Source organism: Rhinoderma darwinii, chromosome 1 (assembly GCF_050947455.1).
Source record: "Rhinoderma darwinii isolate aRhiDar2 chromosome 1, aRhiDar2.hap1, whole genome shotgun sequence".
NCBI classification, from domain to species: domain Eukaryota; kingdom Metazoa; phylum Chordata; class Amphibia; order Anura; family Rhinodermatidae; genus Rhinoderma; species Rhinoderma darwinii.
The window spans coordinates 405,900,154-405,920,912 of NC_134687.1; the positions used below are offsets into that span (position 1 = coordinate 405,900,154).

Below are 20,759 nucleotides of genomic sequence, written 5' to 3' on the forward strand. Positions count from 1 at the left end.
GTCTGAAAAGAAGCCTCAAAAAAAGCTCCAAATTTCATTCTCAGCCGTTTTTTGTTAAGCGTGTGGAAAACCCAAAATTTAGCCTTAGAAAATTTGGATATTATATAAGCCGAATTTCAAAAATGATTTTTAATACCGAAACCAGGTGTTGGTACTTTTGGCAGTGTGTGCAGGTGCCAAGTCCTGCTGGAAAATGAAATCAGCATCTCCATAAAGCTTATCAGCAGAGGGAAGCATGAAGTGCTGGAAAATTTCCTGGTAGACGCTGCGTTGACTCTGGACTTGATATAACACAGTGGACCAACACCAGCAGAGGACACGGCTCCCCAAACCATCACTGACTGAGAACTTCACACTGGACCACAAACAACTTGGATTGATGCCTCTCCGCTCTTCCTCCAGACTCTGGGACCTGGATCTAAAAATGAAATGCAAAATTTACTTTCATCTGAAAACAGAATTATGGACACTGAGCAACAGTGCTCGTCCACTGTGTTATATCAAGTCCAGAGTCAGCGCAGCGTCTACCAGGACATTTTCCAGCACTTCATGCTTCTCTCTGCTGACCAGCTTTATGGAGATGCTGATTTCATTCTCCAGCAGGACTTGGTACTTCTGGCAGTGTGGGCAGGTGCCAACACCTGGTTTAATAACCACAGGATCACTGCGCTTGATTGGCCAGCAAACTCGCCTGACCTAAAACCCATAGAGAATCTATAGGGTATTGTCAAGAGGAAGATGACACCGGACCCAACAATGCAGACGAGCTGAAGGCCACCATCAAAGCAACCTGGGCTACCATAGCACCTCAGCAGTGCCACAGGTTGATCGCCCCCATGCCACGCCGCATTGATGCAGTAATTCATGCAGAGTCTGAGCCCCGACCAAGTATTGAGTGTATATACTGTACATACTTTTCAGTAGGCCAACATTGCAGTATTAAAAATCATTTTTGAAATTGGGCTTATATAATATCCTAATTTTCTGAGACACTAAATTTTGGGTTTTCATTAACTGTTACCATAATCATCAACATTAAAAGAAAAATGCTGGAAATAGATCACTCCGTGTGTAATGAATCTATAGAATATGAGTTTCACTTTTTTAATTAAATTAGTGAAATAAAATTTTTGATGATATTCTTATTCATTGAGAAGGACTAGGGTGTGTAATATATACATACATACATACACACACACACACTTTTTTTTACCATTCCCCCATAGTTATTTTAATGGAAACAGTTAGGGTGTGTTCACACTTAAACTTCTGAAAATAGGAAGCGGTTTAAAGGACAGGTGTCAGGAAAAAATGTTTTTTTATAGGTTATTGCTTTTAGTGGGTTCTTAAAATACATTTTAGTTATTTGTGTTTTACTTTTTTCTTTCTTTTACTTCACTATGGGGGCTGCCATTTTTTTTTTCATCTCTGTGTGTGTGTCGATAAACGACACATACAGAGATGGAATACGGCACATACATCCCCATAGAGAATGTGAACGGGAGTCGCTCCATTCACTATGGTGTACGCCGTCTGTGTGGGACCACACACAGTCCAAAAGGAAGGTCTTCGGCCGAGCAACAAACGGCGCCATTTTCAAGTGGACCGGAAGCCGCGGCCGGACAGTAAGATGACTACTTCCGGTCGCAGCTTCCGGACATATGTTCAGAAGCAAGGACTAGGAGCGGAGGGAGCGGCAGGAGCAGGTAAGTTATGTTTGTGTTTTAGTGTGTGATTACTAGTGTATGTTAACCTACTACACTGTGCGTTAGCTCAAAAAATGGCGGCACACAGTGTAGGAGGTTTGACCGTTCAATCCCCTCCTTTCTCCTGGCACTAGTCAGGATAAAGGAGGGGGGATTCTGTGAGCTCACTAGAGCGAGTGTGTCTTCTCCAATTTTGCAGCATAAAGCAATGTGGTTGCTTTACCACATGCCAATGCTGCAATTTTGGGAATTGCTTCCTCAAGTGACCAGCACATGGAAAGGTTATAAATTAGAATCTAATTTATAATATTTCCTGAACAATGTGTAATCATTTATCTACTAACAGTTTAACTAAAAAAAAAAAAAAATTGCCCGTGTGAATAGTTACAGTATACCTAGTGCTTTTTTGGATTATTCAACGGACTTAAATATGTAGTTTGACAGAGCTACAATTAGTATAAATTAAATGGCTCCAGTAAGACCATATTGTAATCACTACAATCCCCAGAAGCCTTGCATACTGTTGCAATGACCAAGTTTAAATGATGAAGGATCCATTCAATGGTCCTTTTCCTAGAAAGATGTGGCTGACATTGTGTAGCACGCACCTCTATTATTTTATATCTCTAAAGATTTGTAAATCTCTCACCTCCTGTGAGAAGGGTTGAGGCACCTCAACTTGACGTGGAGAGTGGTAGATTTCCTCTTCAGCTGTAGGTGGTGAAATGCAGAGTCGTGCAATGGGTGGTACCTGATATACCTAAGAAAAGAAAGAAAATTAATCTCCTTAATTTTTTTCTACCATCTAACCTATTAAAGGGGTTTTCCATGACCAATAAAAAAATAATTCCTAGTTAACTAAACATCTAAAACCAATGCAATTTGTAATATATTTGCGTTTCCATAGTGGTTTCTAATGCCGTATCTCGCACGCGGTCACATGATGCGTCACCCACAGTAAATCCGAACTTCTGCCGCTGCCCCGTACATGAGCGATCACTTCCTTCCGGCATGCTCAGTGGTGTACGGGCACGTCATTCCTGACCTCACTGTGCACAGTGGGAAGGCGTGAACAGAATTCCCTGCTTCTTCCGTCTGAGCCTGCGTGGTTGATACACAAAGTGTTCACCACGCATGCCAGATCCTCTGCTCTCACAGCGCCTGCGTGGCTTGTCCTCCCCCCCCAGCCTTTGCTAAATTCCCATTTGCGCTGGGCCTCTTGGGATTTGTAGGCTATGAGAGTACAGGAAACAGAGGAGTAGCGGTAGTACCGGATGTAAACAAACCGGAGATCGGCCACAGCGTGCTAACCGTGAGTCAAATGAATACAAAAAAAAAAGAAGAAAGCTGGGCAGCATTGTTAAACCGAACCGAACAGGAATATCTCAATAAAAAAAATAAAAAATACGATATCGGAAAACCCCTTTAAGTTCTTTGTCTTACCTCAGCACATGATGGGATTTGTTGTTCATCTTTGTATATTTTTAGTTTGCCTTCAGGACTTTGTGGTTTGGAGATCACAACAGTAGCGCCAAGAAAGCGAGGTGCTTGGTATTCGCTTTCCTGTGATTCGGTCTCTGGAAGAAGCCGTAATCGGTTTCCAGGTGCAATTCCTTGCTTCCCCTTAAGCAAGCAACGCCACCATCCACTAAGGGTGGGAGGGTCTCTTTCTAGAACCAGCATCACGTCACCTCGACAAAAGCTAAGCTCTTCTGGACTCTCAGCAGCATTGTCATATAAGGCCTGTGCCAGCTGTGCCTACGTGGAAAGAAAAGTATATTAAAAATGGAGATACAGGAATCAGAAGAGAAACTATACAAGTCTGATAGAGGACTGTGCCCATGCTCTGTATTCACCGAACATGGTGCTAACCTGTTGTGGAATACTACGCAAGCTACTTAACACTGTTGTTTGCACCACTATTGCCTTTAGGCCTTATTCACACAAACTTATTTCTCATCTGTGTGCAGCCCATTTTAACAATGGCCAGCACACAAGTAAGAGCGCGTGTCCTTTGTGGGAAACTCACAGCATGCACTATTCTGGTCCGGTTTTTGTGGACCAGACTCACCCATGGAAGTCTATGGGTGCCTGAAAATAACGGACAGTACGCGGATGACATCCGTATGCTGTCTGTTTATTTCACGAATCAGTGGTTAAAGAAGTGCAGAGTGGGAATATAATATATATATATATATATATATATATATATATATATATATATACACACACACACACACACTTATATATAATAAAGTGAATTTCCTACACTACATTTCCATATGTTTTACTATACATTTACAGTGGTCCTTAATCACAAGGACTATACAAAGAGCAAAAAAAAATAAAAACATTTACATAAAACATAAGTAAAGAAGCCATAGTAGAAACTATCACTGAAAACAAGGACTGGCTGGCAGATTTAACAGTACATTGCTCCATCAAAATAGTGGTATTTAATTTGTGCCTAGAAAAAAAAAAACTAACATTAGGCCCACATAGTACAGGTAACTAAACGCGTCCAAAAGTAATCTAGCTGCAAACCAAAATACAATCCTGACGTGGCATGCATGTTAACCCTGGATAGATATGTAGCTGAAGACACTGCAATTCACTCAAACCCAGAAATACTGTTCATGATTTAAGATGATAGATCAGATACAGACACACCCAATTTGGATATAGTAGTAATCTGAAATGCACACAATTCCAATATTCAAGGTGAACAACAGCATCAGTACAGAGAGACGCCAACTCTACAATGCACAGCAATATTCCTGGAACATCTCAAACTAGAACCTGATCAGCTAGCCTAGTGAGGAACAAGCATACACTACATCAGTAAAGCTCACTGCTACATCTATACACACACAGCCATCGGTAGGCGCTTGCTTCTGAAGGTTAATGCCATCAGTATTTCAGAAGATCCCCCCTGCTCACCCTGCCATGTCTTTCACCCATTATGCAGCAGGTTCCTGTCTCTTTAAGAGAACAGAACATGTGGCGGTGACATCATTCTTGATACAGAATAAAGAGAATGGGAGCACTGTGTCCAAGTCAATGCCCAGTATAAACCGGATCAGAAGCTGCTCATAGACAGGCATCTCTCATACAGTCTGAAAATTAGACAGATAGGACATCCGATTTGATTCTGCTCATACACCACGGTTCGGAGTTTGTAGCTTGTGCACTTAATCTGCCCTTCAAAGAGCCAGCTAGTCATGTCCCAACAATGACAGCTCCTGCAACATAATACCAAATCTCAGTGACATCCTCATGGAAAATGTGCAAGCACAAGCGCTCGTCTGCTATTACTAAACCCCCAACCCCCTTCTCAATCCTTCAGTTGCTCACATTGAGAGACAGCTGGCTGCCTTTAGAATGGGAATGTATAGTTGTGTGGCCATTGGGAGGATCCTTCTTGGACAGCACACTCTTACATTACACCATGAACTATACAGCAGAGAAAAACCACAATTACTTGGATACTGCAGCATCTTTCCAGAGTAATCCGGGTGGAAGCACTTAGAGGAAAGTGCATATGATTCCAAAGAGCCAACAGTCAGAACTGCTGAAGTCTGTAACATAAAGCATATCCTCCACACATCAAAAGATTGCCTATAAAGTCCTTCAGTGGTTTTCTTCTGCCACTCTATGCAGCCTTTTCTGCATTATATGGGTTTCTGGGAAGACTGGGTAACAATCTACATGGCTGCCATAACTGCTGCTACCAGGGATTGTTATCCATTAGGTGCTGCCTAGTCATGCAGCGATACAGCACTAGCAGAAGATGGATCATTGTGCAAACTAGGGATTTTGCATTCAGGCATTTGGGAAACCGGTGTGACAACCCAGTGACAGTAATGGCCCCCATACTGGTGGTGACCCGGCTTCAGCACCTCACAATAGCCGTCACAATGCTCCAGTACTTTCTCTCTCATTAAAACCATCTGGGCTTTCAACACTTTTGTGGCATTTTCCTGACGGTGACCAGATGTTAGCTGAAAGTGAATGGGGCAATATATATATATATAAAACAAACAAACACTACAAAACGTGTTGTGTTCTTTGTGCCATTCATTTTGTATTTTTTACTTTTGGGTCAGCTGGCTTTGGTGTATTTTCAAGCATTTAGTGGTGTCTCTGACAGAGAGCTCCATGGGTTTTATTTCTAGTCAATGTGTTGCATTTTTTTTAATTTTATTTTGAATTACTACTTTGGTGGTGTTTTTCCAGAATAAATCATGTGCTGCAAAGAAAGAGAAATATTTGCATCACATGATTTGCATTGTGAAAAAACCCCCAAAAAGACGCCACACAAAAATTGTGACTGAAGCCTTAGGCCCCATGCACGTGTCAATGCAGTATTTGCGGTCAGTGTGTCACCCACATTCGCGGATTGTGCGTACAGTAGTAAGTGTAGGAGCATGGTCTTCAAAGGGGTTTTCCCCATCAGAGACACAGGATATGTCCTAAATGTCAGATAGATGCAAGTTCCACCTCTGGGACCCGCACCTAGCTCTAGAACGGGGCCCCTAAACCCCATTCTACCTCTCTGCGTTGTGGCTGAAGCTTGTGATTTCCGAACATGAATTACACGCTGTTTCCGTGACTACCATTCACTACTATGGGTCTTCCGGGAAACAGCGTAGCTCAGCGGTTTCCGTAATTCATGGTCGGAAATCACATGAGTCAGCCGGAGCACAGAGAGGGAGAATGGGCTTTAGGGGTCTCCGTTCGAGATAGGAGCGGGTCCCAGAGGTGGGACTCGCATCTGACATTTATGACCTATCCACAGGATAGGTCATGAATATCTGATAGGGAAATCCCCTTAAGGGTAGGAACACACACGGCGTAAACACTGCTGATTTTACGTGACGGATTAATTGCGGAAAATCCACAGCGTATTACAGCAGTAGCAGTGTGGATGAGATCTCAACAAATCTCGTCCCCACACAGCGGAAAAAAGCGCACATAAACGGACCTTTTCAGCCCCAGTATGTTAGTTGATGCTGCGTAATCACAGCTCTTCTGTTGCAGGTTTTCCCATTGAAAACAACGAGGTGCTTAAACCTGCAAGACAGTAGTGTGTTGCGACACTTGCAGCAGAAAAAAAGTTCACTTATCCAGGAGTTCCCGGTTTCTTCCTGCAGTCCAGAATCCTGGGGTGACCTTTCCTCCCATGTGATGGCTACAGCCAATCGCAGGATGCAGCGGTCACATGGCCTGCAACATCCCAGGAGACCGGACTACGCACAGAAGAGGGAAGTATGAACGTTTTCTTCTTTTTTCCGGCGCTGCTTTCCGCAGCAGAAATTCCGCCCAAATAAATGCACCACAACATGGTGCAGATTTTCGGACGCCATTCCCTGCGGTGTTCAGGGCAGATACGCTGCGCAGCTTGACACAGCGTATCCGCCCTGAAAACACACTGTGTTCCTACCCTAAATGAGAAAAATAGGAGCGGTCCTATTTTTTGGGGCACATTTCTACGGCCCGGACACACACCCATAAATATATGGGAAGGTGTCCGTGGCCGATAGAAATGAATGTGTCAGTATTCTATCCTCAATTAGGGATCCGTAATTGCAGATAAAAAACTACCGTCGTGTGCACAAAGCCTCATGGTGTATTTTTGTGCCATGCAATATGTGATAAACTGCTTTTCCCTTCACTGGAGTGTTTATCCAAGATGCAGATTTGCTTTGTGCGATAGTTCTAAATCTTATTTTATGTTGGCAAGTTCAAGCAATGATGACTGGCTGCTGTGACGTTAAACAGTTTGGCCCCGGGAGGAACGTCTTGGACGCCATCTTATTTAGTATATTTGCCACGCCAGAACAGTAGGGACAACGTTCCAGTGTGGCTACACTGCGTCCTCACGCTGGGGCTTAACACATAAAAGGCGACTGTTCCCGCTTAACCAGGTTCAGTGCACGGGCAAAGCCTATAAAGATAACAAGCTGCTGTGCGGCGAGCTGCAGATTTGTGCCAGGCGGCACAAGTAAGGGCCCAGACCAGAGTTGGGTTTGAAGCACTACAGTGTGATGGTCAGGCGCCTCCCGTGTGCATCGGTGGGTGACGGGCAGCATCCTCCCTACAGAGTCAAGGCAACATTGGAAGCCCAAGATTGTCCTACTAGTGGGGAGCCAGCCATCAATGCCGGCCTTAACCGCAGTTGTAATGTTGTTGCAGAGAATGTACCTCTCTGCAGAGAAGTGTTTCTGTGACTGTGGCCGTGCGAGAGTACAACACCAGACCGAGTAAAGAGATTGTGTTTACCATCATCCTGGTCTTCATTTCATTTTTCCGCGACTACCCTGCACACATTGGATGAGATTTATTGCATCGCCTTCATATCAAATATAGCTGGAATAAGATGCACCTAATTTAATAAGAGGTGCACGCCTCCCTTTAAATTAGGCACAACTCTGGAGGTCAGTGTGCCTGAAAGGGAGATTTCTGCTAGAATTTAAGCCAGTTTTCAGGCGAAAACCGCTCCTGATTTTCAGACGTTTTTCGTAGCGTTTGTAGAGTTTTTTGCTGCGTTTTTCACGTCCGTCCAAAAACTTCCCAAGAAGTGTCCTGCACTTCTTTTGACGAGCCGTCATTTTACGCGCCGTATTTTGACAGCAACGCGTAAAATAAAGGCTCGTGGGAACAGAACATCGCAAAACCCATTGCAGGCAATGGGCAGATGTTTGTAGGCGTAAGGGAGCAGTTTTTTTCAGGCGCAAGTCGAGGCGTAAAATTGCTAGAGCCTGGCGATCATCTACATTATCTATGGAGACACTTACTGCTAAAATCTCAGAAGAACCACACACTTCCTTGACTGCATAGAGATGGAACCCCCTCCCTCTCCCCTCATACCTTTCCTCCCTCCCACCTCAGTGTTGTTGTTTTTCTTTTTTGTGGGTACTTATTGTACCCCTTTAGAGATTGTGATGTCTCCTGAAGTTATCTATACATGACACTATTGCATTTACATATTCTCTTTTTTGCATGATCTTTGACATCATAGATTCTTCTGATATGACTGTTTGGATACGAAGCCATGTTGGCTCATCTTACTTTATAATACCGTATGTGCGACTTTACGAGTCGGTTTCTTATTACATTTTCAAAAATGGTTCAATACAAATCTATTGAAACTAAATGTAGAAAATCTCAGCAAGAGTGCACTAAAATTCTGAAAAGAATAAAAGTGAAATGAACACCAGCCATGTACTTCGTGTGCACGAGGAAAAGTCACCCACAACGCTCATGAATGCAATGCACGATCAAATTCACTACACTACACTTTCCCTCAATTAAATTATTACCAGACTGTCCGACCCAGACTAGAAGTATGGTGGTAGCTATTTGTAGCTTGAGATTAGTCAGTAATAATTAGAAAAAAATATGATTATATACACACACACACACACACACACACACGCACAGTACTGTGCAAATGCAAAGTGAATGAACAGTATATGTCTAAATCCAATCAATATTTGGTGCGATCACTCTTTTCCTTCAAAACAGCATCAATTCTTCTAGGTACACTTACACAGTCATGGATTTTGTAGGATTATAGTTGGTTGTATGATTAACCAATTATACCCAACAGGTGATAATAATTATTTTCATATGTTGGTTGAAGCAGAGTCATTAACTAACAGAAACAGCTGTGTAGGAGGCTTAAAACTGGATGAGGAACAGCCAAACTCTGCTACAAAGGTGAGGTTGTGGAAGGAAGTTTCATGTCACTGGACCACTGTAGCAAGACTGAGCACAACAAGGTACTTATACTAAATAAGCGAGGTCTTTTGTAGTTAAAGATTTTAAAGCAGACTGGAGTTTCAAGCTCTTTTGAAGAAGCACAAAGAAAAGGGCAACGTTGAGGACCGTAGACACAGTGGTCGGCCAAGGAAACTTAGTGCAGCAGATCAAAGACACATCATGCTTACTTCCCTTTGAAATCGGGAGATGTCCAGCAGTGCCATCATCTTAGAGCTTGCAGAAACTGGTGGGACCCAGGTACACCCATCTAGTGTTCGGAAAAGTCTGGCCAGAAGTAGTCTTCTTGAAAGAATTGCCGCCAAAAAGCCATACCTTCGACATGGAAACCAGGCAAAGCGACTCAACTATGCAAGAAAACATAGGAACTCTGATGCAGAAAATTGGCAGCAAGTGCTCTGGACGGATGAGTCAAAATTTTAAGTATTTGGCTGTAACAGAAGGCAGTTTGTTCGCCAAAGGGCTGGAGAGCAGTACAATAATGAGTGTCTGCAGGCAACAGTGAAGCATGGTGGAGGTTCCTTGCAAGTTTGGGGGCTGCATTTCGGCAAACGGAGTTGGGGATTTTGTCAGGATTAATGGTGTTCTCAATGCTGAGAAATACAGGCAGATACTTATCCATCATGCAAAACCATCAGGGAGGCGTCTGATTGGCTCCAAATTTATTCTGCAGCAGGACAATGACCCCAAACATACAGCTTATGTCATTAAGGGCTATCTTCAGCATAAGGAACAACAAGGACCCCTGGAAGTGATGATCTGTCCTTCAGAGAGCCTGATCTCAACATCCTCGAGATCATCCAGTCTTTCTGGGATTACATGGAGACAGAAGGATTTGAGGAAGTTACATCCACAGAAGATCTGTGGTTAGTTCTCCAAGATGTTTGGAACAACCTTCCTGCAGAGTTCCTTAAAAAATTGTGTGCAAGTGTACCTAGAAGAATTGATGCTGTTTTGAAGGCAAAGCGTGGTCACACCAAATATTGATTTGATTTATCTTTATTTTCTCTTCATTCACTTTGCATTTTGTAAAAAAAAAAAAAAAAGAAATTTTTTGAAAGCATTCTTACTTTGTAGCATTTTTCCACAACTGCCTAAAACTTTTGCACAGTACTTGTATATACACACACACATTTATATAAAATTATGGATTTACCTAATAGCTATGATTTTCCCCTCAACCTCTACTGTGCTTTCCTGTAAAACCAAGAATGTCATAATAGCATTACATGTCATTTCTATACCATATCTATCAGAATTAGGGAGCCTTCACACAGCTGCTTTTACCAAAAAAGCAATACTTACCTATCCTTGCCCCCGGTGATACAGAAGTTGCTCCGGGTGGTTGATTAAATGCATTTAGCATGTAATTGCTGCAGAGAATCAGAGGGCTCACAGGTGATCGAATTTCTGGCAAAATACCAGAAATACAATATATGGCCATGAGCCCTCCGATTGGCTACAGCACCGCTAAACAACCACCGAGACTGCTGCCAGAGCGATAGCGCTGGATGACCAGGGACAAGGATAGGCAAAGTATTACTTTTTTGGTTTATTTATTTAATTTCTAGCCGCTATTAAACAAGGTTTACATCCCAGATAATCCCTTTAAGTCCGGTTTAGTAGAACAGGGAGTACCGGTATTGCAGTGGTAAAATAGATGCTAAAATGCCACTGTGTAAAATTTGCCTGAGGCCGTAATAATGCCTCATTTTAGGGTCCATATTCGCAGCCGGTTTAACCGCTCTCCCTTTATTTGTACAGCGATTTTTTTAATTTTTTTTTAAAACCTCGGTCAATGACTAAAAGGCCATTTATCACATTGAGCCATTTCTTCAAACCATTTATGAACGATAGAGGACAGTCATCATTGCCTGGCAACAAATGTCACAGGAGCCGTGCGCTAGGCAATGAGTGTTGTTGCCGACACTCTGGCCGGGGATTCGTCTCCTAGAGGGAGCCCCAATGGAGAGATCTACGTAGTGGGGTGTGCGTGTGGCGCCATCTACAGAGGGCACTGTGGCAGTATCTAAAAAGGGGCTGCCCAATCTTGACGTTCTTGTGTCTTCCAAACGCTGCCAACTAAGCAGCCAGACTGCATTTAGCGACACTTAATTGGAAAACTATATTGTTAAAATAAGCATTAGGGTATGTGCACACGTAGGGTTTTCAGACGTCTTTCGGGTCGTAAACGTCCCAAAAAAGGGCTGAAAAAAAATCGGAAGAAGGACTACAAAGATCTGCCCATTGATTTCAATGGGAAATATAGCGTTCTGTTCCGACGAGGCGTTTTCAAAAAAGTCACGTAAAAAGACACCCACGAAAAAGTGCAGGTCACTACTTGGGATGTTTTTTGAGCCGTTTTTCATAGACTACAGAAAAACAGCTCCAAAAACGGTTGTGAAAAATCGAGAGTAGCTTAAAAAAAACTTCTGAAAATCAGGAGCTGTTTTCCCTTGAAAACAGCTCCAAATTTTCGGACTTTTTTTTACTAAGCGTGTGAACATACCCTAAGGCTGTGTTCACAAGGAGTTTTTTTGCAGGAGGAAAATTCTGCCTCAAAATTCCATTTGGGATTATAAGGCAGATTTTGTCCTTCCTGCATGTTGTTTGCCGCGTTTTTCGTCCCGCGGCCATTGAGCGCTACGGGCAAAAAAACTCTGCGAAATACGCTCTCTCTGCCTCCCATGCATGTCAATGGGAGGTCAGAGGCGTAAACGCGCGAAGATAGGGCATGTCCCTTCTTGAAATCAATGGGAGGCATGTTCGGCCGGTTTTTTGCGGAGCGGTTTCTGCTCCAAAAAGCTAGTCAAAATACTCAGTGTGAACAGGGCCTAAGAGTAAACTCACAAATTTCCGGTAAGTTTAAAGCTAGCAGTATTATTGTAGTAGTATTGTTATAGTAATGTAGTATTATAGTAATATTATAGGAATATAGTATTATAGTAATGTAGTATTAGGGTATGTTCACACACACTAATTACGGACGTAATTCTGGCGTTTTTGCCCCGAATTACGCCCGAAAAATGCGGCTTGAAAGCGTTGACAAACATCTGCCCAATGAAAGCAATGGCTGACGTTTGTCTGTTCACACGAGGCGTATATTTCCGCGCCGCTGTCAAATGACAGCGCGTAAATAGACGCCCGCGCCAAAGAAGTGACCTGTCACTTCTTGGGGCGTAATTGGAGCCGTTATTCATTGACTCCAATGAAAAGCAGCGCCAATTACGTCCGTAATGGACGCGGCGTTCAAGCGCCTGCACATGCCGTTACGGCTGAAATTACGGGGATGTTTATTCCTGAAAACATCCCCGTAATTTCAGCCATTACGGACGCTGTCGTGTGAACATACCCTCATAGTTTAGTAGAATTATAGTAATGTAGTATTATAGTAATATAGTAATATAGTGTAGTAGAATTATAGTATAGTTATAGTAGTGTAGTATTGTTATAGTAATGTAGTAGTATTATAGTAATGTATTGTTATAGTAGTGTAGTATTGTTATAGTAATGTAGTATTATAGTATAGTTATAGTAGTGTAGTATTGTTATAGTAATGTAGTATTATAGTATAGTTATAGTAGTGTAGTATTGTTATAGTAATGTAGTATTTTTATTTATTTATTTCAGTTACTTATATAGCGCCAACATATTACGCAGCACTGTACAGAGGTCCTCTTTTTTACTGTCCCCATTGGGGCTCACAATCTAAATTCCCTATTGGTATGTTTTTGGGGTGTGGGAGGAAACCGGAGTACCTGGAGGAAACCCACGCAAACACAGGGATAACATACAAACTCCATGCAGATGTTGTCCTTGGTTGGATTTGAACCAAGGACACCAGCGCTGCAAGGTAATAGTGCTAACCACTGTAGTATTATAGTAATGCAGTATTGTTATAGTAATATAGTATCATTATAGTAATGTAGTATTATAGTAATATTATTGTTATAGTAATGTCGTTTTATTATAGTAATGTAGTATTATTATAGCAGTGTAGTATTGTTATAGTAATCTAGTATTGTTATAGTAATGTTATAGTAATGTAGTATTGTTATAGTAATGTAGTATTATAGTAATGTACTGTAGTATTGTTATAGTAATGTAGTGTTATAGTAATGTAGTATTATAGTAATATAGTAATGTAGTAGTATTATAGTAATGTAGTGTTATAGTAATGTAGTGTTATAGTAATGTAGTGTTATAGTAATGTAGTGTTATAGTAATGTAGTATTATAGTAATATAGTAATGTAGTAGTATTATAGTAATGTAGTGTTATAGTATAGTTATACTAGTGTAGTATTGTTATAGTAATGTACTGTAGTATTGTTATAGTAATGTAGTATTGTTATAGTAATGTAGTAGTATTAGAGTAATGTAGTATTATACTAATGTACTGTAGTATTATAGTAATGTAGTATTGTTATAGTAATGTACTGTAGTATTGTTATAGTAATGTATTATAGTAATGTAGTATTGTTATAGTAATGTAGTATTATTAATTATAGTAATGTTATAGTAATGTAGTATTGTTATAGTAAGGTAGTATTATAGTAATGTAGTATTGTTATAGTAAGGTAGTATTATTATACAGTAGTAATGTAGTATTATAGTAATGTAGTATTATTATACAGTAGTAATGTAGTATTATTATAGTAATGTAGTATTGTTATAGTAATGTAGTATTATAGTAATGTAGTATTATTATACAGTAGTAATGTAGTATTGTTATAGTAATGTAGTATTATTATAGTAATGTAAATATTACTGCCTGAGTTGAACGATTAAAATAAGTTTATTTAGATAAATCTTTAAAAATGGGCCCTTGAAGCCAAAATAACAGGCTCAATCATATGGTCAGCAGCAGAGACCTAGCCTACGAGGCAAAGGATACTAACTACCCACAGACCAGTCTCTCCTATTATTATATATAAGCTGAATCCTAATGATTGATTAGTAATAGCGCCGTACCACGCTACACCTTGCGCTATGTTGCGCTAGTCCGGCTCCTAAAGCCACCTATAGTGATGTGGTCAGCAATAGGGTCAAGACCTCCAATGTTCGGTAGCAAGCCCCCTGTTGCAAGATCACTGACCAGTATTCACTAAAAGTTAGATTGTTAGTTGTAATGCTATATCGTTAATCCTACGCGTTTCAGAACCACCGTTACTGGTGGAACATCATCAGGGATTATTAGTGTTAAACGATACTCTTTAATATGGATGCCGGATCGCACGGTTGTGTGCATTAATGAACCTCCCGGCTCGTGCACGATCAAGATATAATGGTCGCACACGAGCCGGCGAGGTGCCGGTCTTTTAAACAGCTAGGGCCCTCCCCCCATATTGACATGCCCCCGGCGTGCCACCAATCCACATCCGACACGTCACTCTGGACCTGTCAGGACTGTGGCACGCCTCCCATTTTCGGCAGCCAATAGGGTATAGGTAGGACGACTAGCGTCCTTCGTAACGCTGGAGATCCGAGAAGCGGATCTAGTACTCAAATGGGGAATGATATAGGGGATTGCAGAAGGAAGGAGGATACCCCGATATCTCGTCACATATGGGAATTTCATAATGGGGATAGTTCCTCTCTTAGATTCCAAGGCATTGAATATGTTGGACCCACTATGAGAGGAGGTGATATGAATAAAATTATCCTTCAAAAGGAAGCACAGTGGATTTTTCGACTGCGCACCATTGCTCCCCTGGGCCTGAACGAACAAATTTCTTATGCCTGTTTCCTATGACACCGCTGTGTCATCCAGAACTCTAACATCTAGAAACCTATGTACCCTTGAATTACAAGTTGGTTTAGCATGTCCCGTTCATTATATACGATATGAGGCTAATCTAAGTCCTTGTATAGGTATAATATTGAAAGGATACATGATTGATGTCCTATAATCCTTGAAAGTCATGGTAGCTGTCTAATAACTTCTTACTATAGATGTGTACCACTCTGATAGAGTAATGAGTACCCTCTAAAAGGTGTGAGGTATTGATGACAGCATTGAATAATGTGAAGGTATACATCTAATCCATAGTTACTAGATGTCTTTGGAATTTTAACATCTTTATATCGACGAGGAGCAGCGTTACATGCTTGTAACCTGCCCCATGATATGTATGCGCCCGGCTGGTCGTCATAACAACGAGACGCAACTTTGGTGTCATTCAGATGATCTAGTGCCGTGTACTTGGTGAACTCTGCGTTCTGGCAATAGCGGGGATTTGTGCTGGATGTTCGGCACACTGTCCTCTGCACAGGGCATTGCTCCCACTTTGAGTATATCATTCCCCATTTGAGTACTAGATCCGCTTCTCGGATCTCCAGCGTTACGAAGGACGCTAGTCGTCCTACCTATACCCTATTGGCTGCCGAAAATGGGAGGCGTGCCACAGTCTTGACAGGTCCAGAGTGACGTGTCGGATGTGGATTGGTGGCACGCCGGGGGCATGTCAATATGGGGGGAGGGCCCTAGCTGTTTAAAAGACCGGCACCTCGCCGGCTCGTGTGCGACCATTATATCTTGATCGTGCACGAGCCGGGAGGTTCATTAATGCACACAACCGTGCGATCCGGCATCCATATTAAAGAGTATCGTTTAACACTAATAATCCCTGATGATGTTCCACCAGTAACGGTGGTTCTGAAACGCGTAGGATTAACGATATAGCATTACAACTAACAATCTAACTTTTAGTGAATACTGGTCAGTGATCTTGCAACAGGGGGCTTGCTACCGAACATTGGAGGTCTTGACCCTATTGCTGACCACATCACTATAGGTGGCTTTAAGAGCCGGACTAGCGCAACATAGCGCAAGGTGTAGCGTGGTACGGCGCTATTACTAATCAATCATTAGGATTCAGCTTATATATAATAATAGGAGAGACTGGTCTGTGGGTAGTTAGTATCCTTTGCCTCGTAGGCTAGGTCTCTGCTGCTGACCATATGATTGAGCCTGTTATTTTGGCTTCAAGGGCCCATTTTTAAAGATTTATCTAAATAAACTTATTTTAATCGTTCAACTCAGGCAGTAATATTTACAATTTAACGGAACGAAAACTTAGTTATCAGAGGGATATTATTATATCAATTTATAGTAATGTAGTATTATAGTAATGTAGTATTGTTATAGTAGTGTAATAGTAATGTAGTATTATTATAGTAATGTAATATTATAGTAATGTAGTATTGTTATAGTAATGTAGTATTGTTATAGTAATGTAGTATTGTTATAGTACTGTAGTATTATTATAGTAATGTAGTATTGTTATAGTACTGTAGTATTATTATAGTAATGTAGTATTGTTATAGTAATGTAGTATTATTATAGTAATGTAGTATTATAGTAATATTATTGTTATAGTAATGTAGTAGTATAGTAATGTAGTATTGTTATAGTAATGTAATGTAGTAGTATAGTAATGTAGTATTGTTATAGTAATGTAGTATTATTATAGTAATGTCGTATTGTTATGGTAATGTAGTATTGTTATAGTAATGTAGTATTGTTATAGTAATGTAGTATTATGGTAATGTAGTACTGTTATAGTAATGTAGTATTATAATAATGGAGTATTATAGTAATGTAGTATTGTTATAGTAATGTAGTATTATTATAGTAATGTAGTATTGTTATAGTAATGTAGTATTGTTATAGTAGTGTACTAGTAATGGAGTATTATTATACAGTAGTAATATTATAGTAATGTAGTATTGTTATAGTAATGTAGTATAAGGGTATGTGCACACACACTAATTACGTCCGTAATTGACGGACGTATTTCGGCCGGAAGTCCCGGACCGAACTCAGTGCAGGGAGCCGGGCTCCTAGCATCATACTTATGTACGATGCTAGGAGTCCCTGCCTCTCTGCAGGACAACTGTCCCGTACTGTAATCATGTTTTCAGTACGGGACAGTAGTTCCACGGAGAGGCAGGGACTCCTAGCATCGTACATAACTATGATGCTAGGAGCCCGGCTCCCTGTACTGTGTTCGGTCCGGGACTTCCGGCCGAAATACGTCCGTCAATTACGGACGTAATTAGTGTGTGTGCACATACCCTTATAGTAATGTAGTATTGTTATAGTAATGTAGTATTATAATAGTAGTGTAATAGTAATGGAGTATTATAGTAATGTAGTATTGTTATAGTAATGTAGTATTATAGTAATGTAGAATTGTTATAGTAATGTAGTATTATTATAGTAATGTAGTATTATAGTAATGTAGAATTGTTATAGTAATGTAGTATTGTTATAGTAATGTAGTATTATTATAGTAATGTAGAATTATTATAGTAATGTAGAATTGTTATAGTAATGTAGTATTATTATAGTAGTGTAGTTTTATTATAGTAATATAGTATTGTTATAGTAATGTAGTATTGTTATAGTAATGTAGTATTGTTATAGTAATGTAGTATTGTTATAGTAATGTAGTATTAGTGTAGTAGTGTTATAGTAATGTAGTATTATAGTAATGTAGTATTGTTATAGTAATGTAGTATTAGTGTAGTAGTGTTATAGTAATGTAGTAATGTAGTATTATAGTAATGTAGTATTATAGTAATGTGGTATTGTTCTAGTAATGTAGTATTATAGTAATGTAGTATTGTTATAGTAATGTAGTATTAGTGTAGTAGTGTTATAGTAATGTAGTAATGTAGTATTATAGTAATGTGGTATTGTTCTAGTAATGTAGTAGTATAGTAATGTAGTATTGTTATAGTAATGTAGTATTGTTATAGTAATGTAGTAGTGTAGTATTGTTCTAGTAATGTAGTAGTATAGTAATGTAGTATTGTTATAGTAATGTAGTATTGTTATAGTAATGTAGTATTGTTATAGTAATGTAGTAGTGTTATAGTAATGTAGTAGTGTTATTATAGTAATGTAGTATTGTTATAGTAATGTAGTATTATAGTAATGTAGTATTGTTATAGTAATGTAGTATTAGTGTAGTAGTGTTATAGTAATGTAGTAATGTAGTATTATAGTAATGTAGTATTATTATAGTAATGTAGTATTGTTATAGTAATGTAGTATTAGTGTAGTAGTGTTATAGTAATGTAGTAATGTAGTATTATAGTAATGTAGTATTATTATAGTAATGTAGTAGTGTTATAGTAATGTAGTATTATAGTAATGTAGTATTATAGTAATGTAGTATTATAGTAATGTAGTATTGTTATAGTAATGTAGTATTGTTATAGTAATGTAGTAGTGTTATAGTAATGTAGTATTAGTGTAGTAGTGTTATAGTAATGTAGTAATGTAGTATTATAGTAATGTAGTATTATTATAGTAATGTAGTATTATAGTAATGTAATGTAGTATTATAGTAATATAGTATTGTTATAGTAATGTAGTATTGTTATAGTAATGTAGTATTATAGTAATGTAATGTAGTATTATAGTAATATAGTATTGTTATAGTAATGTAGTAGTGTAGTATTATAGTAATATAGTATTGTTATAGTAATGTAGTATTGTTATAGTAATGCGGCCCGTCAGCTTCCCATTCTCCCTATATGTGGCCCGTCAGCTTCCCATTCTCCCTATATGTGGCCCACTTACCCGGCTGAGACCCCTGGAGGAGGAGATGGCTTTATCGTGCGGTATTGGAGCCCATAACCATATTTATCAGTCACTGAACAGTCATTAGAATGATGCAGAAAGACATTTTTGGTGCCTCACATTACTAAACAATGGCCACAAAATCCTTGGAATAATTAGACTATAACTATTGGGATTAACCACCATGACACGTAATCCCAAATTGTTGGACTAAAACCATCAGAATAAGGAGATTAAGAGCGGTCATACATTAAACAAAGGGGGAAAAGGAAATTATACTAATTAAATTAATAACTGGGGGGGGGGGGGGGGAGTTGTCCAGCCACACCGTACTGTACATGACACCCATATGAGGTCACCCTATGACTTTCTCCACACAAACAGCTCCCCACACCCAAAGCAAAACAAACAACCGAATAAACCAAATACAATCACAGAAAAACCTGCAGAAGAGTTCATGTCACTTACTGGCATTGCGTCCTCTGTGCCAGTCACTCACATGCCAATGGAGTTTACTTCACAAAACATGTGTCCTCACACAGCCTGGCACCTGGAATACAAAACAGACAGTGACACCATGAAAATCAAAACACAGCCCACAACCATCCCTGGATAAAGGAAAACATGGCCATGCCAGGGACTGCCACCCAGCCTGAACCCATGAGGTAAAGAAAGGGCAAATCATTACAAGGAAGTGAATGCAGGAGAAATGAGCAATGAGGGCTCAAGGGGACAATAAACAGCAGTAGCCCGAGTCCTGGAGGACACAAGGTGAAGGGAAGCAGCAGGAAAAGGAGCACGAAGTGAGGGGGTCTCACCTCAGAAGTGAGAGTTCATCACAAGTCCCGGGTCTTCTCCGACAGAACAGTGTACGGGAGGCGAGGAGGGGGAGGGAGAGACACAGCACAAAGGTGGGGGAAGACATGGGAGGCAGGAGTGAGTGCAGGACCTGAGAGAGAACGACGAGGAGGAGGAGATATGGCGGCAGGGCGGAGAGCGCTGAAATAGGAGATGAGCCCCTTATCTGGCCAATTGTACGAGCAATATAACGTGGAGGAGACTGAGGTGGGCGGGGGGATGGGAAGCAAGCACTGATTAACACCTTACTCACCCAAGTCACAGACCAGTTAACCCCTCATCTACCAGGCACTAGTGTGAAGATCCCCGCAGGCAGATGTGCCGGAGATTTAACCACTTGAGTACCAAGAGGAAGAAAATATCATCGGTTTATTCATACAGTAAAGTAAGGGCCACACCTATAGTGCAGCTTGGCAGAGGCCGTTTATCATGACAAGGCTGCTGTGAATTTGGTTTTCATGAGAACAGTAGATTTCTTGTGTGAAGGGACAGTCAGCACCAGCCTCCTGCCTACACTCCTCACACACAGGGGTCCTCTGTTCTGGCCTCCACCCCCCATCCCCATCTACTACTCCCTGTCTGAGATGTCCAAACCACAGCCTTGGAACCCTGGAAGGACGTTCGTTCTATCTATCTATCTATCTATCTATCTATCTATCTATCTATCTATCTATCTATCTATCTATCTATCTATTATCTATCTAATATCTATCTCATATCTGTCTCATATCTATCTATCTATCTATCTATCTATATCTCATATCTATCTCATATCTATCTCATATCTATCTCATATCTATCTCATATCTATCTCATATCT

At 40.3% G+C, this 20,759-nt stretch overlaps 1 protein-coding gene across 4 annotated transcripts in view; it reads right to left on the reverse strand.

Moving 5' to 3' along the window:
* EFS (embryonal Fyn-associated substrate) overlaps positions 1-20,474 on the reverse strand; it is a 32,906-nt gene extending 12,432 nt beyond the window's left edge. For 2 of the 4 annotated variants that reach the window (XM_075828910.1, XM_075828907.1), the window contains exons 1-4: positions 19,900-20,022; positions 19,550-19,631; positions 3,150-3,464; positions 2,356-2,466 (exon numbers count right to left, since the gene is read on the reverse strand). In XM_075828910.1, the coding sequence (XP_075685025.1) occupies positions 2,356-2,466; positions 3,150-3,464; positions 19,550-19,555 (432 nt within the window). In that variant the 5' untranslated portion in view covers positions 19,556-19,631; positions 19,900-20,022. The other 2 variants (XM_075828908.1, XM_075828909.1) reach the window with 2 other exon arrangements.
* Positions 20,475-20,759: the final 285 nt, after the last annotated feature.